Genomic DNA, 20,498 nt, shown 5'->3' with positions numbered 1-20,498 from the left:
GATGTGTTCTCTTTACACATTGAGTGGCCCAAAGAAGTTCGAAATTCATCCAAACGTAAGAAACCAAGCCTTGTATAAAAAAGTAATTTGCACCTATGAATTCATATCTGCCTACTTGAAAACGTTTCATACATGATGCGAAGTGAAATGTTGAAATGGTGAGAGAAATGAAACCATGAATGAGCCATGCGGCAGATGGGGTTTCAGCTACAGTGAAAGGCAGGTTTTCTAAACGTTCTGTGTTAATTTTAGTGTATTTCGCTTTCTTTTTAGCTGCTGCATATGAGACAAATTATAAGGCTAAAACAATTTAGTTGCATTCTAATAATAGCAGGGCATTCAATTTGATTTAAAAACCTGCAAAGGCCAACTCAATACGAACATTGATCTCAACTGACTCTGGCCACGTTGAAGCATAGACATGCCATCTTGTATTACATCAAATCTAGATCAAACAATATTACTCTGTGAATAAATACGAGTTGACAATGTAGTCATCCCATTAGCAACAAAAGCCAAAGCTTTTTCAAAATTTTCAGTTTGTCTTATCATTCAGCAGCTTCTTGTGGATACATTTCCAAATTTCATTATAAGTGGCATATTTAAAACGTTTAGAACGAGGAGATCTGAGACCCCAAAAAAATCCTGTAACTCCATGTTATCTGAAAGGAGAGACCACTGCTGGCATAACTTTCCTATGCTATAAGTAGGTAGTAACCACCCCAAATGTTGTGAGTAGATATATGGGGGTCTGGCATATCTGCTTTCACCCCTGAGGGTCTAAAAACGGGAATTGCAGCCATTAGTTTCAACTGGCCAAAGTAACCACCCATCTGAACCAGAAATTGAAGATTTTGTGTTTTCCCTTCAGCGTCATTTCATTAAGCTGTTCTTCAGTAAAAGTAATGCACTGTTGCCAATTGTCAAACCATGCACCAGAGGGAATCCTAGTCATATTCAAATATTTAGCATTGACTAACCCGAGACATGTAGTCCAGTGGTTCCCAACCTGTGGTCCGGGGACCCCTGGGGGTCTGCGAAGCCTTTTCAGGGGGTCCGCAAGAGCCTAGAAAATTAAAAAATATTAGCAAATATTGACAAATTAGGTCCACAGCTTCCAGTAATGACTAAGGCGGGGTCCTCAGATTCCCATGATGATTCAGTGGGGGTCCCTGGGTTCCATTAATGTTAAAGTGGGGGTCCACAGAAAGCAAAAGGTTGGGAACCACTGATGTAGTCTGTTGCACTGTTTTGTTTAAAAAGGTAATTTGGCAGGGATAAGCCCTAAATAAAAAATCGGTGCCCTGGACTTGCAAATCTTGTGTACTCCAAATAGATTTAACATCATTACTGCGTTTCCAATTGTCATAACCTTTTAGAGCTAATTGTGAAATAAAGGAGTCAGAATAAATTTATCTTGTTTGTGTGAGCATATTTTTCTTATGTGGGGAATGTGTAAGCTTCTAATAAAATGAAATTTGGTCCGTAGGGACATGACCATCAAAATAAGAGAAGTTCTTCAAATATGTTTTAGAACTATCCACAGGTGGTGTGAGGCAGTGTTCCACTGCGTGTAATTAAAACAGGAGGTGGAGTACTAGCTCTGTGTAAACAGTGATGTGCATAAGGAGATAGCAAAATACTTCTACATAATTTTCTGAATTCAAATACAAATCCTCATTTTCACATACAATGTATGATTCTAATTCAGATAGCATATTTGAAACATCCCATTCATCAGAAATGGAACTTGGAGTAATAGCGCCCGCCATAGCAATTTTAAAGGCATACAGAATTTGCAAGGCCTGAAGGACCAAGAGTGTCGTAGGGGTCCTTATCCCAAACAGTACCATCATGGACAGGAAATGGAGTAATGTTGACAAGAGTCAAGTGTCTTCGGACCTTATGTGAAGAGGAATGGGGTGTAAGCATGTCAACTGCCAGTTCTAGAGAAGAGCGATCTGGAAGATAGTGTCCTTTCAACATTTGGACATTGTGAACTTACATTCAGCGTTATAGGGGACGAGCACTGCATCATCTTGTGTGGCCTTCCAAAAGGAGGACAAAGAAGGGGTTACATAACATTGGGACAATTCCAGACCCAACCACTAGATGACCGAATGTTGCACAGCATGTGAATCTAGAGCAGCTTGAAGCTGCAAAACTAGTTAAAGGTAATTAACCTTTTCATCTGTCTACCTACACCCCTATGAATATGTGACTGCCCTGCAATCTTTCATCTTAGCAGTCCTGTCTACCCGGCAGACTTGATCTACCTTTGAGTTTTGCCCTTGTTTGAAACCCTTGGCTCCCTCTACAGTCCTGTTCTACATTGTGGTTGCTTTCCTTTTTTAAGCAGCAGCCCTGCTACCCATTGCCCTTGTTGTCGCTTACTCTTGCTGTCTGTTACTGCTGCATTCTCAGTCACCCCTGAAATCTCTGCCTCCTTATCTCTCTACCTTAATCTGCCTCCTCTTGAGGTCCCTGCGGTCTGACTGCCACAAAATGGTTCTCCCACCTTCCTCCTTTGCACCCTGACTTTCCTTCTATCTCTCTTCTGTGTAGCTTCTCTTCTGTCTCTAGATATCAGAAAGAAAAGCAGGAGATGTTTTTCTTACCGGGAGTACGTGCTTTGACGATCGCCTCACCCTTCTTCTCACCTAATAAAAAAAGATCTTTCAGGATGCAAAATAACTTGTGCACACACGTAAACTCCCTGTTGTTTACAAAAGATCGTGAGGACAGTGAAAACTGTTTGTAACCTAAAAACTGGAATTTATCTTGTAATAGTTAACCCATATAGACAGATGCACAAATCAAATTGTTATCCTATGTGGGGTTCCTTTAAATCACCTAGAAGCTTGCTTAATATTTCCAGACATATCAGGTCTTGGAATGTAACTTTTTTTTTTTTGTCAAACCTTACAAGCAACCTTAAGGGACAGCCACACCAACTTCAGTTTATTAGATGCTATAGTAGTACGTTTTCCACAGGAGCCCACCTTAATGTTTAGCTGATAAAACTTGTTTTGATTAACACATAGAATGGAAACTTCCCTAGCGTGTGATCCCAGAGGCTATGGACAATTTCCGTACGTATCATGCTCCTATCACAAAAGAAAAGATAAAGCTTATGAATGTCCGGCAGTGCAGAAGTTAGGAAGCTTCTATACAATTGAAATACACATTGTTGCCAAGCCTATTTACTTTGGTTATTATTGGGGCAGAAATGCTCTCTTCATGGTAAACCTATGTGCACACCTGCCCTAAGTGAAGCTGATTAGTGCTTCCTCAGCACTGTCATTTGGTTGATGGTGGGAGAATAGGGGCCGATCAGCAGAGGCAGCTGTTATAGGGCGAAAAGTTTCAGACCAGAGCCTGGTCTGGTTGTTTTCCTTTCTAATGTCTCACACAGGAAAGCTCATTTCAGCCAGGCCCGTAGTCTCATGCTTACTGTAAAAATTATTTGTATGATTAAGGGAATACTTGGCCCTGCTTGAATGACTTACCCTGCTGCCTCTGTCCTCCGACCAGGCGCTGTCCTTTTGGACCCCACTTCGGCTGCTGCTTGGGACTGAGGTGCCCTGCCCCATGCCATGTCCTCCTCACTTTATTCTCTGTAACCTTTACTCGTGCCTTCTAGCCCCTTCTCTCTTTTCCTTTATCTACCATTGTACTTTTTTGCCTCCATGTTCTTTCTTTTCTTACTGTTTGCATCTTTATGCCTTTGTTTCAATTTTGTTGCACGTTCTGGCTCCTGTGCCCTTTCTTTTTGTGCTGCCACTTTACTCTTTCTCTGCTTGATACTCACTCCTTGCCCCCTTTGAACCACTTTCACTCGGCTAACTCTCCCACTCCCACTTTTTGTCCAGCTTCATCTTGTTGTTCTCCATTTTTTTGTGCCATTTTTTCTCCTTGTCTTTTCTTGACTCTGGCTCTTTTGCTAATGTTTCTTTTCTTTTTGCCTCCTTTTCTAAAAAAAAGTTTGCAGCCTTTTCTGAATTTTTACCTCCTTTTTCTGCCATTTTGCCCCCTTGTCCTACATTCACCTGTTGCTTCCTGCTTAATGGTAGAAGAATGCAAACCTTCTGTGCCACTCAGCCACCGACCTCCACGTTTCCTGCATGCCCTCTTGTCCTAACCTGCACACCCCCTCCTCCTCCTCATCCTCACACAACACTCTCCATGCAAGACTAACCCCGAGCATGCGACTGCACCTCGAACAACACAAACCACTTCCTGACTTGCCTTCTTCTCAACACTCACTCCCTCACCATACATGCCCTTGAAATCCGGGACCACCTGTGTGACTTATCCCCAGACTTCTCTTCCTGATAGAAACCTGGCTCACCCCAACTTCAATGCTCAGCATTGCAGATGCTATCCCCTCGGGTTCAAGATCACAAGACAAGATAGAACCCTCACACCCAAAGGAGAAATTGCCATCTGCTACAAAGAAAGAATCCACTGCTCCATCACTGCCGCCAACTCCAACAACCTACTGGAATCCCAGGACTTCAAACTCAGCATTTCCTGTGAAATCACCCTGATAGGAGCCCTACTCTACAGACAGCGCTTCGTACCGAGATCAAACTTTCGAATAACCATCTCGGATCTCATTGCCCCTCTAATGCTCAAATCTAGCTCCTTCATCCTCCTCTGTGACCTCACCTTCCACCTAGAAGACCTCACCAGCCTGAACACCAACACCCTCATAGGAGATCTGAACAAACACTGACTCACCCAATGAGTAAAGGACCCCACCCACACTGTAGGACATCTACTAGACCCAGTTTTCATCAACCACTCTCACCTGCTTCAGCTGCCATCTTCACCACTAACGGGGAACACCACCCTCTAAAACCACCCTAAGCAACTTCAACATGTTCCCTGAGGAAACCTTGGCCACAGAGCTCCAGGCCCTCCAACAAGATGACCTCACCACATCGTTCACCAGCGTCAACAAACAGATCATCTCCCTTGCACAGCCCCGGGTCCTGCTCAAAACCATCACCACTTCAAGGACCAGACCTCAAGCTAGCAAGTACTCGGAACATCTACGACTCTCCGAACGCAACTGCAAGTAACAAGAATACTGATGGAGACCCACCCACAGCAAAAATAAGAGGCACCTACAGATCAGCTCCTTGATTCTTGCATCAGAAACTCAGAGCCACCAAATGCTCTTCTCTGAACAAACTAATTGAGAACAGCTCAAACAAAAGCAAAGCATTTTTAGAGATGGTAAAAAAACTTCACCTCCCCGACTATGGCTTCATCACAGGATCTCCACACCAAGCTCCCCACCGCTACTTCAGTGTCAAAATCAGCACCATATGCTATGACTTTGCTCCCTAAAAAGACATAAACACCTTTGCTTCCTTCCAGCAGCTCCAACCTGATAGGTCGAAACCGCTATGACCTGCTGGTCGACCGCCACCACCATGTGCTGCTTCCACTCAGGAGCCTTATTGAATCTATGCCCATACTTCATCAGTCTCATCTGTGCCAATTTCCCCCAGATACTCAATGACTTCCTCACTTCTGCCGCCTTCCCGAATGCCTTGAAGCAAGTCCACCATACCTCTTCTGAAGAAACCCTAAGCAGACACAAAGATTCCGACTTTTCTACCCAGTGACATTCCTTGAAAAGCTTGTCAACAGGCGCCTGGCTTACCATCTCAACAACCACCTCTTGGACCCTCTCAATCTGGAATCCAGCCTAATCACAATACCCAGACCCACCCTCATCACTGTGGAATCACTGTGTTCGGTACCGTCTCTCACCATATCCTCATCCAATGCCTCCACAAAACCAGTATACACGGTCCCTCTCTCCAGTGGATCTGTTCTGGTGCACACTTTGACTTTGCTACACCCCATGTAATGTGGCACTGCGCCATGGACTTGAGGAAGGAATCCCTCAGTCATGAGTGCCTGACCTGCCTGATCGGTATGCCTTTGCCTCTGTTGCTCTTGTTTTCTTCTGCCCAATGCAGAGACAAAATGGTGGGACTGTTTGAAGAAGCTCCTGCACCTTAAGTGCTATTGCTCACCCCATACGAAGACTGCACACCTATGCTTGGAGAGCTCCTATATTCTTCACCCCAAGTAAAGCTTACACCCGCACAGAACATTGACTGAAGTCTTGACTAACAAAAATGTGATGGGACTTTGTTGAGATTATTACATCTCGCTTAAGAGAACTGCCTATTCACTTGTGTAGTAACCACAATAGCATCCATCAAATACCTTCCCTGTAATGCTGAATATTGCTTATGTATAGTATTGAGTTGTTGTGTGATTAAAGTGTTGTTTGATATTGTGAGTTCTGAGTCTCTATAACCCTCTCAAACTCTATTACCTTCTCAAACTCCTAGAATTGCTTTAATGGTACTACCCTGTCAAATATGCTAGGGATGTACTTGCCCCAAAGTAGGACCAGAGGCAAAATACCCCAGCGCCCTCAGTTTTTGCTACATCATGGCAGCCTATCCTGTGCTCCCTTCCAGGCCCCTCCTTGAACCCTCAAAACTAATCAGTTATTATGATAACTGGTCACCTCATCTCATTGTGCATCTCGTTCAAACAAATGAAATTAATTCTAGTTTGTTTTGTTCCTCATTTTGAAAGATTGTGACCTGGGTAATTTTCTGTTTCAAGTTGTCTATCATCCCTAGGTACCCTCCTGACTTACCTTTTTCATAAAAAAAATTCTGTTGCTATCTGCGCTAACACTGTTGATTAGTTGCGGTTATTCCTTGGGAAATTATAACGGTGTTGTGAGTTTGTTACATGAACAACAATGCTTTATGAAGGGTTTGACTACACATTATGTTGATGTGTATAGCCCACTAATCACCCAAGAGGTTATCCTGGTGCTTGTGAAGGTGTGTGGTCCTCAGAGTGCTTATATGAAGGGCCAGGCCTTCAACTTCTTGCAGAACTCAAGCAGTGAGGAGGAGGCTCTGATGTGTTGAGGGAGGCTGTTCCATGTCTTGGGCGTGATGTAGGACTAAGACCGACCTCCAGTTTTGCTCTTGTAGATGCGGCGGAAGTATGCGCATGAGGCAATGTGTAGGTTCCTGGAGGTTTGGAGAAAGTGTATGCACCTTTTCAAATATTCTGGTCCTGTGTTGTGTAGGGCTTTGTATGTGTGCATGAAAAGTTTCAGTTGGCTGTGGTTGTGAATGGGAGTGTCAGTAAAGCTTTCTGAGGTTGGGTGTGATGTGGGTGTGGCATAGTGTGGGAGGTCAAGTATGAGTCTTGCGTCTGTGTTCTAGATGGTCTGGAGTCTATGTAGGAGTTGTTTGAAGATTCTGCTGTTGAGTGTGTTGCTGTAGTCCAGCCTGCAGGTGATGAGTACTTCTGTAACGGTCTGCTGGTGTTCTGAGGCAGCCATTTGAAGATCATTTGCAGTATTCGTAGGATGTGGAAGCAGGAGGTGCACTTTGTTGACTTGAGCTTTTCCTCTAGGATGTTCACAGGAATGCTTGTGTAGTCTGTGGGTGTTGGTCCTAGCTCCGACAGCCACCAGGTGGAGTCTCATGGGAAGGTCTTGTACTTCTGTCTTGTTGCAGTTGAGCGTCTGTTAGACTTTTCATCCTTTGTGTGCTCTCCCTTAACTTTTTGCCTCTGTTCCCTAGGTTGTTGATGTGTGCTTAAACCATTTCTGTGACTCTGCCTGTTTGTGGATTCCCTGTCTGGGTCAGTTTGACAGTTGGGCCGGTTGCACCACTCACTAGACAGTTACACAAAGGGAGCTGTGGTGTAATCTGCATTTCCTTATGAGCCATCTGTACTAGGAGCGAAGGGAGGAATGGTCACTCACACCTTAAAGGGGTGTGCCTGCCCTCACCCAATGCAGTCTACAACCCCCTGGTGTGTGTCTGGGGCCTGGCCTGGGCAAGGCAGGATTTCACATACAAGAGAGACTCAATTGAAGTAGGCCTACTTCAAAGGGCAAAATGGGTATAAGAAGGGCACCCAAAACCACAGACTTGAGAACACTTCTGGAAACGAGGAGCAACCTCTGCCTGGAGAAGAGCTGAAGAGCTGAGGAAGAAGAGCTGCCCTGCCTGTGACTGTGCTTTGTGGAGCTATCCTACAGTTGGTGCTTCTGCCTGTGCAAGAGGACAAAGACTGGACTTTGTGTGCCTTCCTTCTTGTGAAGAACTCTCCAAGGGCTTGAATTAGAGCTTGCCTCCTGTTGTTTGAAGTCTCAGGGACAGCAAAGACTTCTCTCTGCCAGCACCTGAAGCCTCTGCTGAGACTCCTACCCTGCCAAGTGGTGCCCATCCAGTTCCCGGGACCCTGAAAGGAGAAGCTGGCAGAACAAGAGTAGGAAATCCATGCACAGACTGCCATGCGGGGAAAAGATCGACGCAACTCCGAGACGTGGTTGAAAAATCGATGCACCGCTGGCTTTGTGGCTGAAAATCAGCGCTCGCCTGCAGCGTGCCTGGAAGATCGCACGCGGCTGGAGAATAGACGTGCAGCGTCGCTGACGGAGGCTGGTGAGATCGCAACCCGCGCTGCGTGGTTTTTGGATCATCCTGCGACAGGATTTTCGACACAAACATCCCTGGGTGTGTAAAAACGATGCAAGGACTGCCCGGCCCCGAGAATGCGGTTCGAATCGACACATCACTCTCCTGCAGAGAGAAGAAACGACGCACGCCGACTCGACTAAAGGAGAAATGACGCACGGTCTCGCTCATGAGTGATATTGATGCATCGCAAGCTCTTTTTGACACACACTCACCCGTGCAAGATTATTTTTGACGCACCCATGTACATTTCCACGCTAACAGCATTAGCGTTGTGTTTAAAATTACATGGAGACTCTTTCTGGCTTGTGTATTGTGAATTTTTGTCGTTTTGGTCTTGTTTTGTTTAGATAAATATTTTCTATTTTTCTAAACCTGTGTCATTTTGTAGTGTTTTCATTGTTACTGTGTGTGTTGGTACAACTACTTTACACCTAGCACTCTGAAGTTAAGCCTACTGCCCGTGCCAAGCTACCAAGGGGGTGAGCCAGGGTTAGCTGAGGGTGAATCTCTTTTACCCTGACTAGAGTGAGTGCCCTTGCTTGGACAGGGGGATAACCTGACTACCAACCAAAGACCTAATTTCTAACAGTGTCAGGCAGTTGGTTCGCATCCATTCTGCTACCATGATCATGCAACTGCTGAAGATGGTAAGGTCGTTTTGGTGGGGGTTGTCAGGAAGAGGATGAGTTGGGTGTCATTGTGATAGGAGATGACTGTCATGTCTTGTAAGCAGATGATGATGAGCAGTGTCATGTGGAAGGAAAAGATCCATTTGAAAGTGGATCCAAGTATGCCAGTATCGTGGAGCTATCTGATGAGGGTGTTGTGGGGAACTGTGCCAAAGGCCACAGAGAGGTCGTGCAGAATATTTTGAGTGTCATCGTTGGCCGTGGTGTGTGCTGTTTTGGAACTGTGTTTTTTTTTCTGAACCCCGATTGAGTCCTGTCTAGAAGATGGTGAAGTTCAAGATGAGTTGTGAGTTGCTTGTTTGATGGCCTTCTCAACCACTTTGGCTCGATAGAGGAAAAGGGAGATGGGTCATAAGTTGCTCAGTTTGTCATGTGAGCATGTTTGAAAATAGCACTTGGCTAATAGTTTAATATTTGAGGTACCTCATTTTTCTTCACAAAAATACATGGCAGTTTGTTAATTTTGCCTGCATTTCTTTTGTATTAACGTAGAAATAATCAAGAAATTTTTGAAGAAACATTCTTACCAACTTTGCACACGTTATTCAATGCCCCTGCTTCATCTCCTTTGGCTGATGTTGATATTGCAAATGTTGCAGAGTTATTTGTGGATCTTACAAGACCAAGTGGGTTGATAAGCCAGAAAGGAAAATCAGTGGATTACCAAGTAAGTTTGAAGTAAATAAAGAGCATTAATAAATTTTTACATGTGGACTGTATTATGGAAAATAATCTTGCTATTGATTTGGGTTGTGCGCTTTTAAGATAACTGATTTGCGATATCAAGTAATTTTCTAGATGGGAAACAGGGTCTTCTAGATATGTGCTTCATGCTTTCAAGTCATGCCTTCCCTCGAGAGTATTTTTTAGGGGTTGAAGAGGGGTGATAGAGGAGGGATGTCATAGCTAGGGAATTAGCTTATGAGGCCGTCCTATAAAGCTCATCAGGTTAGTGGGTTCCATTACCTGGAGTCAAAGGCATCCTTTGCTAGGAAACAGTGATGGTGCTCCATTCTCATAAAGTGGCCAGGACTGAAAGGCCTCTTGGGCCTGAGAAGTCTGCAAAGCTGACTTCTTTTCAGATCAAGCTATGACGTACTTGGTATGATGTATTTTACAAAGGGTTAAGTGATACGCACTATGATCTAATCATGCAATCTTGGGGTTCTAATCATATTTCATCTGTCCTAAACTTTGTTGTTCATGTTAGAAATAGGGTCTTTGGTTGGCAGTCAGGTTACCCCCTGGATGGGCAAGGACCCTCACTCTAGTTAGGGTAAGTCACACACAATCCAAATGATCCTGTGCCCACCCTCTGTTAGCCTGGCACTGAGCAGTCAGGATTAACTTAGAAGGCAATGTGTAAAGTATTTGTGCAATAAATCATGCACTAACACAGTGCAAACACCACAAAAATACACCACAACGGTCTAGGAAAATATAGAATAATTGTTTGAGTAGTCTTTAGTTCTTAAAAAGCAGTAAGTATCTCTTGCAAGCACAAAGTACCTGGTTTGCATCTAAATTATCCGCACAGGACCACAGAGGAGGAGATGCGTGGAAAACAGGGAGGGTGCACCGGTTTCTTCGATTTCCGGTGTGCAGACTTGGATCCTCTTTGGGTTGCTGGGTATTTGGACGCCCCGGGGACGATGCAGAGAAATCCTGGGCGAGGTCACAGGACCTGCGTCGATCCGGTGGGCGATGTGGGGAAATTTCTGTTGCACGTCAAGTGCTGCGTCGATTCCTCTCGCAGGGAGTCAGGCTGCATCGATCCAGCTCGGCGATGCATCGATCCGGTGGGCCGTGCATCTAATTTCTGGTCTCAACACAGGCGCTACGTCGATCTCTACTCTGGGAGCCGGGCTGTGTCTTTCCAGTTTGGCGATGCTGTGATTTTCTCACCGCAGGGCAGGCTGTGCGTCGATTTTTGCCGCACAAGGATTTCTTTGCAGAAGGTGAAGTCTTTTTGGCCCTGAGACTTCAGCAATAGGAGGCAAGCTCAATCCAAGCACTTGGAGAGCGCATCTCGGCAGAGCTAGAGTGCAGCAGGGCAACAGCAAGGCAGCAGTCCGGTGAGTCTTTTGGAAAGCCAGGCACCTTCTCTTAGCAGGTTGCAGGTTCTAGTTCAGAGTTTCTTTCCCAGGAGGTATCTTGTCAAGAATTGACTGAGTTGGTAGGGTGAGGGACCCGGTTTATATACCCAAATGTGCCTTTGAAGTGGGGGAGACTTCAAAAAGCAACTTAGAAGTGCATAAGGTCCCCTTTCAGTTCCATCCTGTCTGCCAGGGTCCCAGTAGGAGGTTTGGCAGTCCATTGTGTGAGGGCAGGCCACTGTACTTTGACATGTATGTGTCTGGCCCTCCACCCTCCCAGCCCAGGAAGTCCCATTCAGTATGCAGATGTGTGCATGTGTGACTGAGCATCCTGTGTTTGGGGTTGTCTGAGTGAAATGCACAAGTGAACTGTCAACCAACCCAGCCAGACGTGGATTGGAAGGCACAGAAGGATTTAAGGGTAGAGAAATGCTCACTTTCTAAAAGTGGCATTTCTAGAATAGTAATATTCAATCCAGCTTCACCAATTAGCAGGATTTTTTTATTACCATTCTGGCCATACTAAATATGGCCTGGCTACTCCTTTCAGATCAGAATCTACCACTCAAACAGTATATGAGGGTAGCCCTAATGCTATCCTATGAAAGGAACAAGCCTCATAGTATTGGAAAACAAATTTAGGAGTCCTACATTACCAGGACATATAAACTGCACAGGTACATGTCCTGCCTTTTATCTACATAGCACCCTGCCCTATTGGTTACCTAGGGTCTACCCTAGGGGTGACTTATATGTAGAAAAAGGGGAGTTTAAGGCTTGGCAAGTACTTTTAAATGCCAAGTAGAAGTGGCAGTGAAACTGCAGACACAGGCCTTGCAGTGGCAGGCCTGAGGCATGGTTAAGGTGCTACTTAGGTGGGTGGCACAATAAGTGTTGCAGGCCCACTAGTAGCATTTAATCTACAGGCCCTGGCACATGTAGTGCACTTTACTGGGGGCTTACAAGTAAATTAAATAAGGCAATTGGGTGTGAGCCAATGTTGCCATGTTTTAAGGAGAGAGCATATACACTTTAGCACTGATTAGCAGGGGTAAAGTGAGCAGAGTCCTAAAGCCAGGAACAATGGGGTCAGAAAATGATGAGGAGAAAGGCAAAAGGTTTTGGAGTGACCCTGCAGAAAGGCCATTTCCAACAGTAAGGTCACCCGAATTGCTTGATGATATTCTTGGACTATATTAAACACTTTAAAAGTATCCTCTGTTCATTTCACTTTCCCTCCAATCCTTCTTAGAGGGGGCTTGGATGTTTTCCCCTTAATGTTTTAATATGTTTGTTGACAAGAATGTAGCATCTACGGAGTTTTAATGTGACTTGGTCAAGTATTTCTTCACTAAGGCATGTATGATGGTTACAAATAGTTTGATGTTTCAACATAACGTTTTTCAAAATGTTTTTTTCCCCAGAGTTTTACAGTTCACGATACCATGGCAGTAAAAATCTGCAATGAAATCTTGCGGGACCCAAGTGCTCCGGATGTTCGCCTATATGCGAAGACATTGAGCTCCTTAGAAATTAGTAAAGATCAAGCAAAGGATATTCTACCTCTTTTGGATGAAATTCTTGAGGTAGGTAATGTTGTTAGTAACATTTGTAATGCATGTTCTTTTCCCTATTAAATACAGTATTTAGAATGATAATAGAAAAGTTGGCTACTCAGTGCAATTTATAACAGTGTAGAATGTAGGATGCCTGCTCAATTTTATGTGGATGCCTCAGTACTGCCATCGCAGTTCAGCAAAAATGAGACATGGTTACTGAAGATGCCTTCCCCCTACCTGCATCATAGTTATTTGTGTTTACTTAGTATTAGTCATATATGATAGAGACATCTAGCCTCCTTACTTTAGAATCTTCCTCAGGTGTGAAACTGGATCTGGAAACCTTTTTCCCATAGTAGCTCTGGCATTGAGCGACTCCATATCGACGTCGTCCACCAGATGTGACGTCAGCTGAGTCCATATAACCCCCTTGCCGACTTCAGTTCCTTCTTTTCCACGCTTGCAACGTGGATTCGGTAATGGTTAGTCGGGCCATTTGTGGCCTCCTTTGACTATTCTGTTGGTTCAAACCCTGTTGGCCCTGTGGATGACAATTATTGGCTACGGACCCCCCCACTCAATTTGTATGTGGTGCCTGGGTGACCACCCTGATGCCAAAGAGTGCGACTCCTGTTGTGAATGCCAGCCGAAGGCTCTGCTGGAGCATTGTATGAAGTTTCTGGCAGTGCGGATGTCTGAGCCATCCCGGTCTTCCCATTCACCTAGGTCTCCTCCTTCTTGTATTGATGTCAGTTTGTGAGCCTATTCAAAGAGTTGTTCTTGTGGACATAATTCTCGATTGACGTCAAGAGGTAAATCTCAACCCAAGCAGTCAGTCACAAAAGTTGCCGTCTTCACTGCATATAACCTCCCACTATTCCTTGGTTGAGTCGTCGAGGTCTGAATCTACCACGTCTCTCTCCCTTTCTAGGGGATGTGGTGGCTAGACCAGATGCATGAATATTACCCTTCCCTTCATGCTGTCTTTGGTGAACCACCTTCCCCTAGAGAACATGTGGGTCCCAAGGAGGTGTGAAATGTCTTGACTGTGTCCATGATGGCAGGATGCCTAAGGCCTTCAGTGCCAGTTGGCCAAGCCGTTACAGTGCCGGTGCACAGCCCTTTGGCACTGGTATCTGATCAGCCGACTCTAGCATCTCTGCTCTCTGTGACGATCGAAGTCGAATCCCTCTCCAACTGAAGTCAAAATCAACGTTGATGGGAATCACCTTCTGGATGCTGGTCAACATACGCACAGCACCACTCATGAGTGTTTTCCATGATCTTCCTTCACAAGAGTACCCTTGTGATTATCCTGCTAACGGAAATGGTGGAGAAGCGGTAGAGGAGTTGGATATTCATCAGCCTCATAGAGAGGACAGCTGGCTAACTGACCTAGCTGCAGCGATTGGCTTGGATTCTTCTCCAGCCTCAGGGCTATCCCCCCCCCCTCTACTTGTTGTATAGACGAGCCCCTCTTTTGCAGACATGCTGAGAAGGCTTGCTGTAGTGTTGGATCTGACACTTCCTTCAGTGGAATTCATTTCAGATCCCGTAATGGATGTCCTCCATCAAGGCCAAACAGGGGTTGACCCAATGCTTCCGTTCAGCAAAGCCCTACATGATGTTTTGTTAGGGGCCTGGGCTAAGCCTGTTACAGGGGCCCCTATTAATCGGGCTATATCTCACAGGCACCGACTTGCCCTGGTGATCTGGCTTGTCTCATAAGACATCGCACTCATCGAAGTTTGGTGGTACAGGCCGCTTTGGCCTCCCATGGTATTGAATCTCTCACATGTGCCATCTGATAGAGATTCCAGGAGTATAGATGTTTGTGGCAGGCATATTTTTCCTCCAAAAGCTCTGCTCTTTGCTGTGTAAATCCATCTTGTGTTCTTGTTCATTTCTCTCATTCTTAATGGGACTCGTTGGCAAACATCTTGCCTACACTTCCAGAAGATATCAGAAGCACTCTTACCCCTATTATTTATGATGGCCAGCAAGCAACTAAACTAATCATTCACTCTGGTGTGGATACCACTGACTCTGTGGGTCAAGCTGTGGCTACGTCACTATGCCTGATTACATACCTCCTGGTTTTCAGAGGCAGTCCAAGCTACATTGATTGAAATGCCATTTGATGGTGGCCATTTATTTGGTGCACAGACAGATTCCGCTTTAAGGCGTTTTCATGACAGTAGGGGGTAGAACAGCAAATTAGCTTGGTTCCTCGCTACACTTTGACCTGGTTGATAACACCTTACCAGTAGGTACAGGAGTTATTTGTCTTTACTTATTTCACAGATGACGCATGCTTTGGCAATGCCATGAGGCTTTTTCATTTATAGGTCTGTTCCTCCTAATGGTGGCACCCGGTGGGTGTTCTGCTTTCGGCAGGTGTTATTTTTCCTTAAATAGTTATTGGGGTGTATAGTACCCAGGAACGCTATGGTGCTTTTCATGCCTGATGTTTCAAGGCTACTTTCATTATTGCCATCACTTGGTGTAGAGCAATGGTTTTCCACTTTTTGTCAATAACAGCATCTTAGAAGGTTATCACTTTTTAATGGACCTGTGCTTAAGAATTGTTACCTTCATGGCATAAACCAATCTCTAAGTGGATTATTTGCTTGTATGCTGATTAGCATTCATATATATGTGCACGGTCAGGATTCCTTAACTAGTGGGCTATTACATCTTCATTTGAGGGTACAGAGTTTCTCCCTCAGGAGAGAGTTAGTTTTCTGACTTGTGAGATTATGGATTTATACGAATATCCCTTATAGGGAACTTGGAATATTATTAGCTCCTAGGGAGTGTCAGTATTTTGTTTAATCTGTTCAAAGAGATTTCTTTATAAGGATTCTACAGCACTAGGGGTGTCTGCTTACAATGTTTTTCTTGAACTCTCAAATAAGGTAGCTGTTGATCTACAATAATTGTGGTGTACGTTCTACTTTTACCTATGATGATATGGTAGTATCGGTTGTTCTACTTTGGTGGATTGGATACTTTAGAAGCTAGAAAGTATCATCTTGGGGACTTTAAGACTTTCCCTGTTTTGGTCTTAAAGATGTTATACTAGATAGCAATCACAATTTGACAGATTTTCTACACTTTTGTGTATATATTTGTATTTTGTTGACATGTTCTTTGAGATTAGACTTTTCTTTGCCTGGTTTATGTCAGTTTATCATGGGTCTTCATTGAGACGTATCTCTGTAGATTCTTTTCAGTCTCTTGTATAGAATAATTAATATTATTGACTCTCTAGGAGTTGTTCTGCGCTTTGGCATTTCCATTCAAGACTTCTTTTCAGAAGAATTTTACCCTCTTCAGGGGCGCACTTCTTCTCTATGAAGATATTTGTCTATTGTGCTTGAGAAGGTTAAATGTTAATACCTCATTTAAGTACAACTGTTTTCATCGTTACCTGACTCTAGTTATAGGTTGGGTTTACACTTTTAGAAGAATTGTCATAATGTATACACAATCGGATGTATTATTTTTATTTCAAAATCTTGATGTTTTCCGTTTTTGCATAATTGACATCTTTTCTAGCTCATCTGTAGGTGAGTCTTATTCATTATGAGTTGCATTCTCACCTTGGTTTCTGCCACACTACCAAGGTCCCTTTTTCAAACTTGCTGTTTTATTCAGTCTATACATATATATTTAATTAATAATATAAATAGAGAAGTATCTCTGTTTCTCTCTCTCTCCCTCCCTCCCTCTCTCTCCCTCCCTCCCTCCCTTTCTCTCTCTCTCTCTCTCTCTCTCTCTCTCTCTCTCTCTATGTGTGTATATATATATATATATATATATATATATATATATATATATATATATATATATTTATATTATATTATATATTGGTTACTACATAGCCATTAGATTTTTTTTTTTTTATCGTATGTCAGTAGGTATATATAATAAAATATATTGATGATGTTCTTATCATCTCTAGCTACATTTCCTGGGAAAAAAGTATAATTGTATTCCAAATGATTGATATTGTTGTTTTCAACTCCTTGTTAAAGAGGGCAATTGTATGTTTTCTTCTGCAAGAGATAAACATCCTGTGTGTCTTAAAGTGTAGGTCTGGTTAGGATATACCTTTACATGGTAAGAGGTAACGCCGAATGGCATATTATGCTGCTTTGTGTTCCAGCAGGATAGAACCTGCAGTTTTGGTCTACATATAAGAACAAATAGATTTATCTTCACTAGCTCCTTTGGCGATACTATCCTACGGTCATGGGTAGTGTTTATTACCTAGGTTTTCTTTACCTTTATGATGTCATTGCTTTGGTCCTTTCCACAGTATTGATGGGGTGTTCGTGCATGGGTTTGCATCCCATTAAGGGAGCAAGTAGCTTAATATTTTGTAGGGTCGCCTCTAACACTACTTGGTCATATTAAGATAGAATTTCTTTATTCCATGCTTTGAACTCAGTTATTCTTATGAATGCACGGTTTATCTTTCTTGTACTAGACTGGTTTCTTCTGGTTAGAGACTTTCAATATTATTGGGTTGTTTATGACCTGTTTTTCGTGTTCTTTGTTTTTATTTTTACCTGTGGTTCCTTCCGCAGGTTTTTATGTCGTAGAGTATATTATTACTCACCTTAATTATTATGATTGTCCGTCTTTTTCTCTTCTTCTAGACCGGGTTTGTGATACTAAAGACTTTTTTGGGAGGTCACAGTTCGCAGTCCCTCCTCCAGGTTATTATGACTTTGGTTTCTGATTTTAAAGTAAGGAATCTGCAGCTATATGTCTCTATCAGATAAGCAAGTTAGACAAGACGTAAAGAACAATTTACCTACCTTTGGTAGCACATTATCTGGTAGAGGCAGGATCTAGCTGCAGATTCCTTAACGACTCCACCACTCTGTGAACGGAGTCCTCTTTGGTCTTGGAGATTCCGTCATGGAAATCAATACCTTGAATTAAGAATTCGGTGATTGACACAGGGGTGTCTTTTGTTCTAGCACACTGTTTCAATAGGCAGTTTGTGGAAAGTAGTCACAGAAGAAACTAACGTCAGAGAGGGGGTGGACAGCGTTGATACTGAGTTGCTCAACGCCCTCTTCCAATACACAGACGTGCTGTGGGAAAAAGGTTTCCGGATCAGGTTAGCACCTGGGCAGGATTTGAAAGTAAGGAATCTGTCGCTTGATCCTGTCTCCACCAGATAATGCGTTACCTGTTCTTTAGGTCTTGCCTACTAAACAGCACAAGTTGTCTGATTGCAAAAGACCTTTTGGGAGCTTTCTAAAGGAAATGGAAGAGATGTGATCACATTTTCTGGTGTTTGCTGTTAGACAAACAGCTAAATGGAGGTGGCAATTAGGTGTTCATAGCTCCTGTAATGAGAGCATTTCTGTAGCCTGTTTTTAAGATGCCAATGTAATGGAACCGAAGTTAGATTTATTGAGGATTGGTCTGCAATGTTTCAGAAAGAAAAGAGCTACTTGAGCTGATTTGGTGATATGATTGGTAAGGAAATTCATGAAGAAGCAGAAAAGTAGGGATTTAATCTCTTGATTTAGCTTGGACGTGAAGCCTTCAGATTAGAGTTTAGTTTGTCAATTTTAGAAAGCAAGTCTGAATGCGCTAATTATGACTTCTTTGTACTTGGTGTCTAAAATTTTGATGACATTGACTTTTAAATTCTTGTTGGAGAATTTTTGTGAGTGCTTACATTGTTCAAATTTGTGATTTTCATATACTGTTGTCACCCTTGCATTGGTGGATACAAACCTCAGCAGGTTGAATAGCATGTGGGCAAGAGTGGGACCTTGTGGTAATCCATAAGGGGCTGGGGAGGATTTCAAAGTAATTTTTTCCAATATTCTATAAAATGTTTACTATTTTTTAGTTAAAAGCAAACCACTTTAGCTCAGTTCCTGAAAATCCCATGCAATAGTTCATGGTCTCAGTGAGTTTTTGTCGATCAATGTTGTCAAATGCAGCCATTACGTTTAGCAGGATCAGCAAACCGAGTTCTGCATTGTCAAACTTGTGATGGATGTCATTTAGGGTTTTGACTGTGGCAGTTTCAGTACTACAACCTTTAAGGAAATGAGAATGGTGGACTTGCAGTAGGTGGTATTTTTCTATGAACGCATTGAGTTAGTTTGCTACAAAGCTTTTGGTCACTTTGCAAATCATGGAAGTTGACTCATTAGTCTGAATTCGCTGTTAAATCAGAGCCTTTTTTTTGGTTGTTTAGTATTTTGTAAATATATTCTCATAATTGAGACACAACGCTTTTAAACGTATTAGCTGTGTGTAAAGTCTTAGTGGTCTATTCTTTTATTATCTATATACGTGTATTACCGATTTTGCAGTGTGTGTTTTATTCACTAAACAAAGTTTGTTCGATTGTTTTAGTAGATGACAAATATGCGCTGGTCCTTGTCTGGGACATTGCCTGCAGTATGTGAGAAGCCGATAAGTGTTGCCAGCATAGAACATAGACTTCAGAGATTTTATTCTCTAGTTGTAACTGTTTTTGGAGAAAAGTGGGTTCTGATGAAATTTTTTTGCTGACATTATGGGGGTCATTCTGACCCTGGCGGCCGGTGACCGCCAGGGTCACCGACCACGGGAGCACCGCCAACAGGCTGGCGGTGCTCCCTCGAGCATTCTGACCGCGGCGGTTCAGCCGCGGTCAGAAACGGAAAGTCAGCGGTCTCCCGCCGACTTTCCGCTGCTCGGGGGAATCCTCCATGGCGGCGGAGCGCGCTCCGCCGCCATGGGGATTCTGACACCCCCTACCGCCATCCTGTTCCTGGCGGGTCTCCCGCCAGGAACAGGATGGCGGTAGGGGGTGCCGCGGGGCCCCCATAAGAGGGCCCCGCAAAGTATTTCAGTGTCTGCAAAGCAGACACTGAAATACGCGACGGGTGCAACTGCACCCGTCGCACCTTCCCACTACGCCGGCTCCATTCGGAGCCGGCGTCCTCGTGGGAAGGTAGATTTGCCCTGGGCTGGCGGGCAGCCTTTTGGCGGCCGCCCGCCAGCCCAGGGCAAATCTCAAAATACCCTCAGCGGTCTTGTGACCGCGGAGCGGTATTTTGTCGGGGGAACATTGGCGGGCGGCCTCCGCCGCCCGCCAATGTTAGAATCACCCCCTATGTATCTTGTGCAAAGTATTTTTTAAATTTGTTACATGTTTAAGCTGAATGGGACGCAGCTGAGGGTTTGTTTTTTTACAATTTGATAATGTCATTTCAGTTTGATAAAATGTGTAGAGAGTTTGTAACAATGTTCCTTTGTAGATATTTACTCTCATACTTTAGCTTTGTGAGACTTCTTGGATCTACGTTTTTCTCTAGATTCCTGCGTTCTGCGTGTAACACTTTTGTGAATCGCATTTTTCCAATTTCAGTGGTGCAAGGTTTTGTTAAAGTGGTTTACCATTTTAATTACATTGTGTATTTGTTATTTTTGACCAACATGCCTGCGCTGGGGGTGATCCCGTTAAACAATATCCTGAGTTCTATTTTCTTCTGCTTTTCTTCAAAGCTTTTTTCCAAACAGATTTATAGCGTGGTCAGACCAGTCAACATCTGTGTGAAGTAAAGATGTGGT

General features: G+C 43.7%; 1 protein-coding gene across 1 annotated transcript in view; it reads left to right on the top strand.

Annotated features, from left to right (window-relative positions):
- The window catches only part of NCAPG (non-SMC condensin I complex subunit G), a 228,311-nt gene that overhangs the window by 143,439 nt on the left and 64,374 nt on the right, over window positions 1-20,498 (top strand). The window contains exons 17-18 of the mRNA XM_069202226.1: window positions 9,734-9,908; window positions 12,762-12,923. Coding sequence (XP_069058327.1) covers window positions 9,734-9,908; window positions 12,762-12,923 — 337 coding nt within the window. The remainder of the gene's footprint in view (window positions 1-9,733; window positions 9,909-12,761; window positions 12,924-20,498) is intronic.

The sequence above is a fragment of the Pleurodeles waltl genome, chromosome 1_2 (assembly GCF_031143425.1).
Source record: "Pleurodeles waltl isolate 20211129_DDA chromosome 1_2, aPleWal1.hap1.20221129, whole genome shotgun sequence".
Classification (NCBI taxonomy): Eukaryota; Metazoa; Chordata; class Amphibia; order Caudata; family Salamandridae; genus Pleurodeles; species Pleurodeles waltl.
This window is presented reverse-complemented; position numbering and strand designations above follow the sequence as displayed.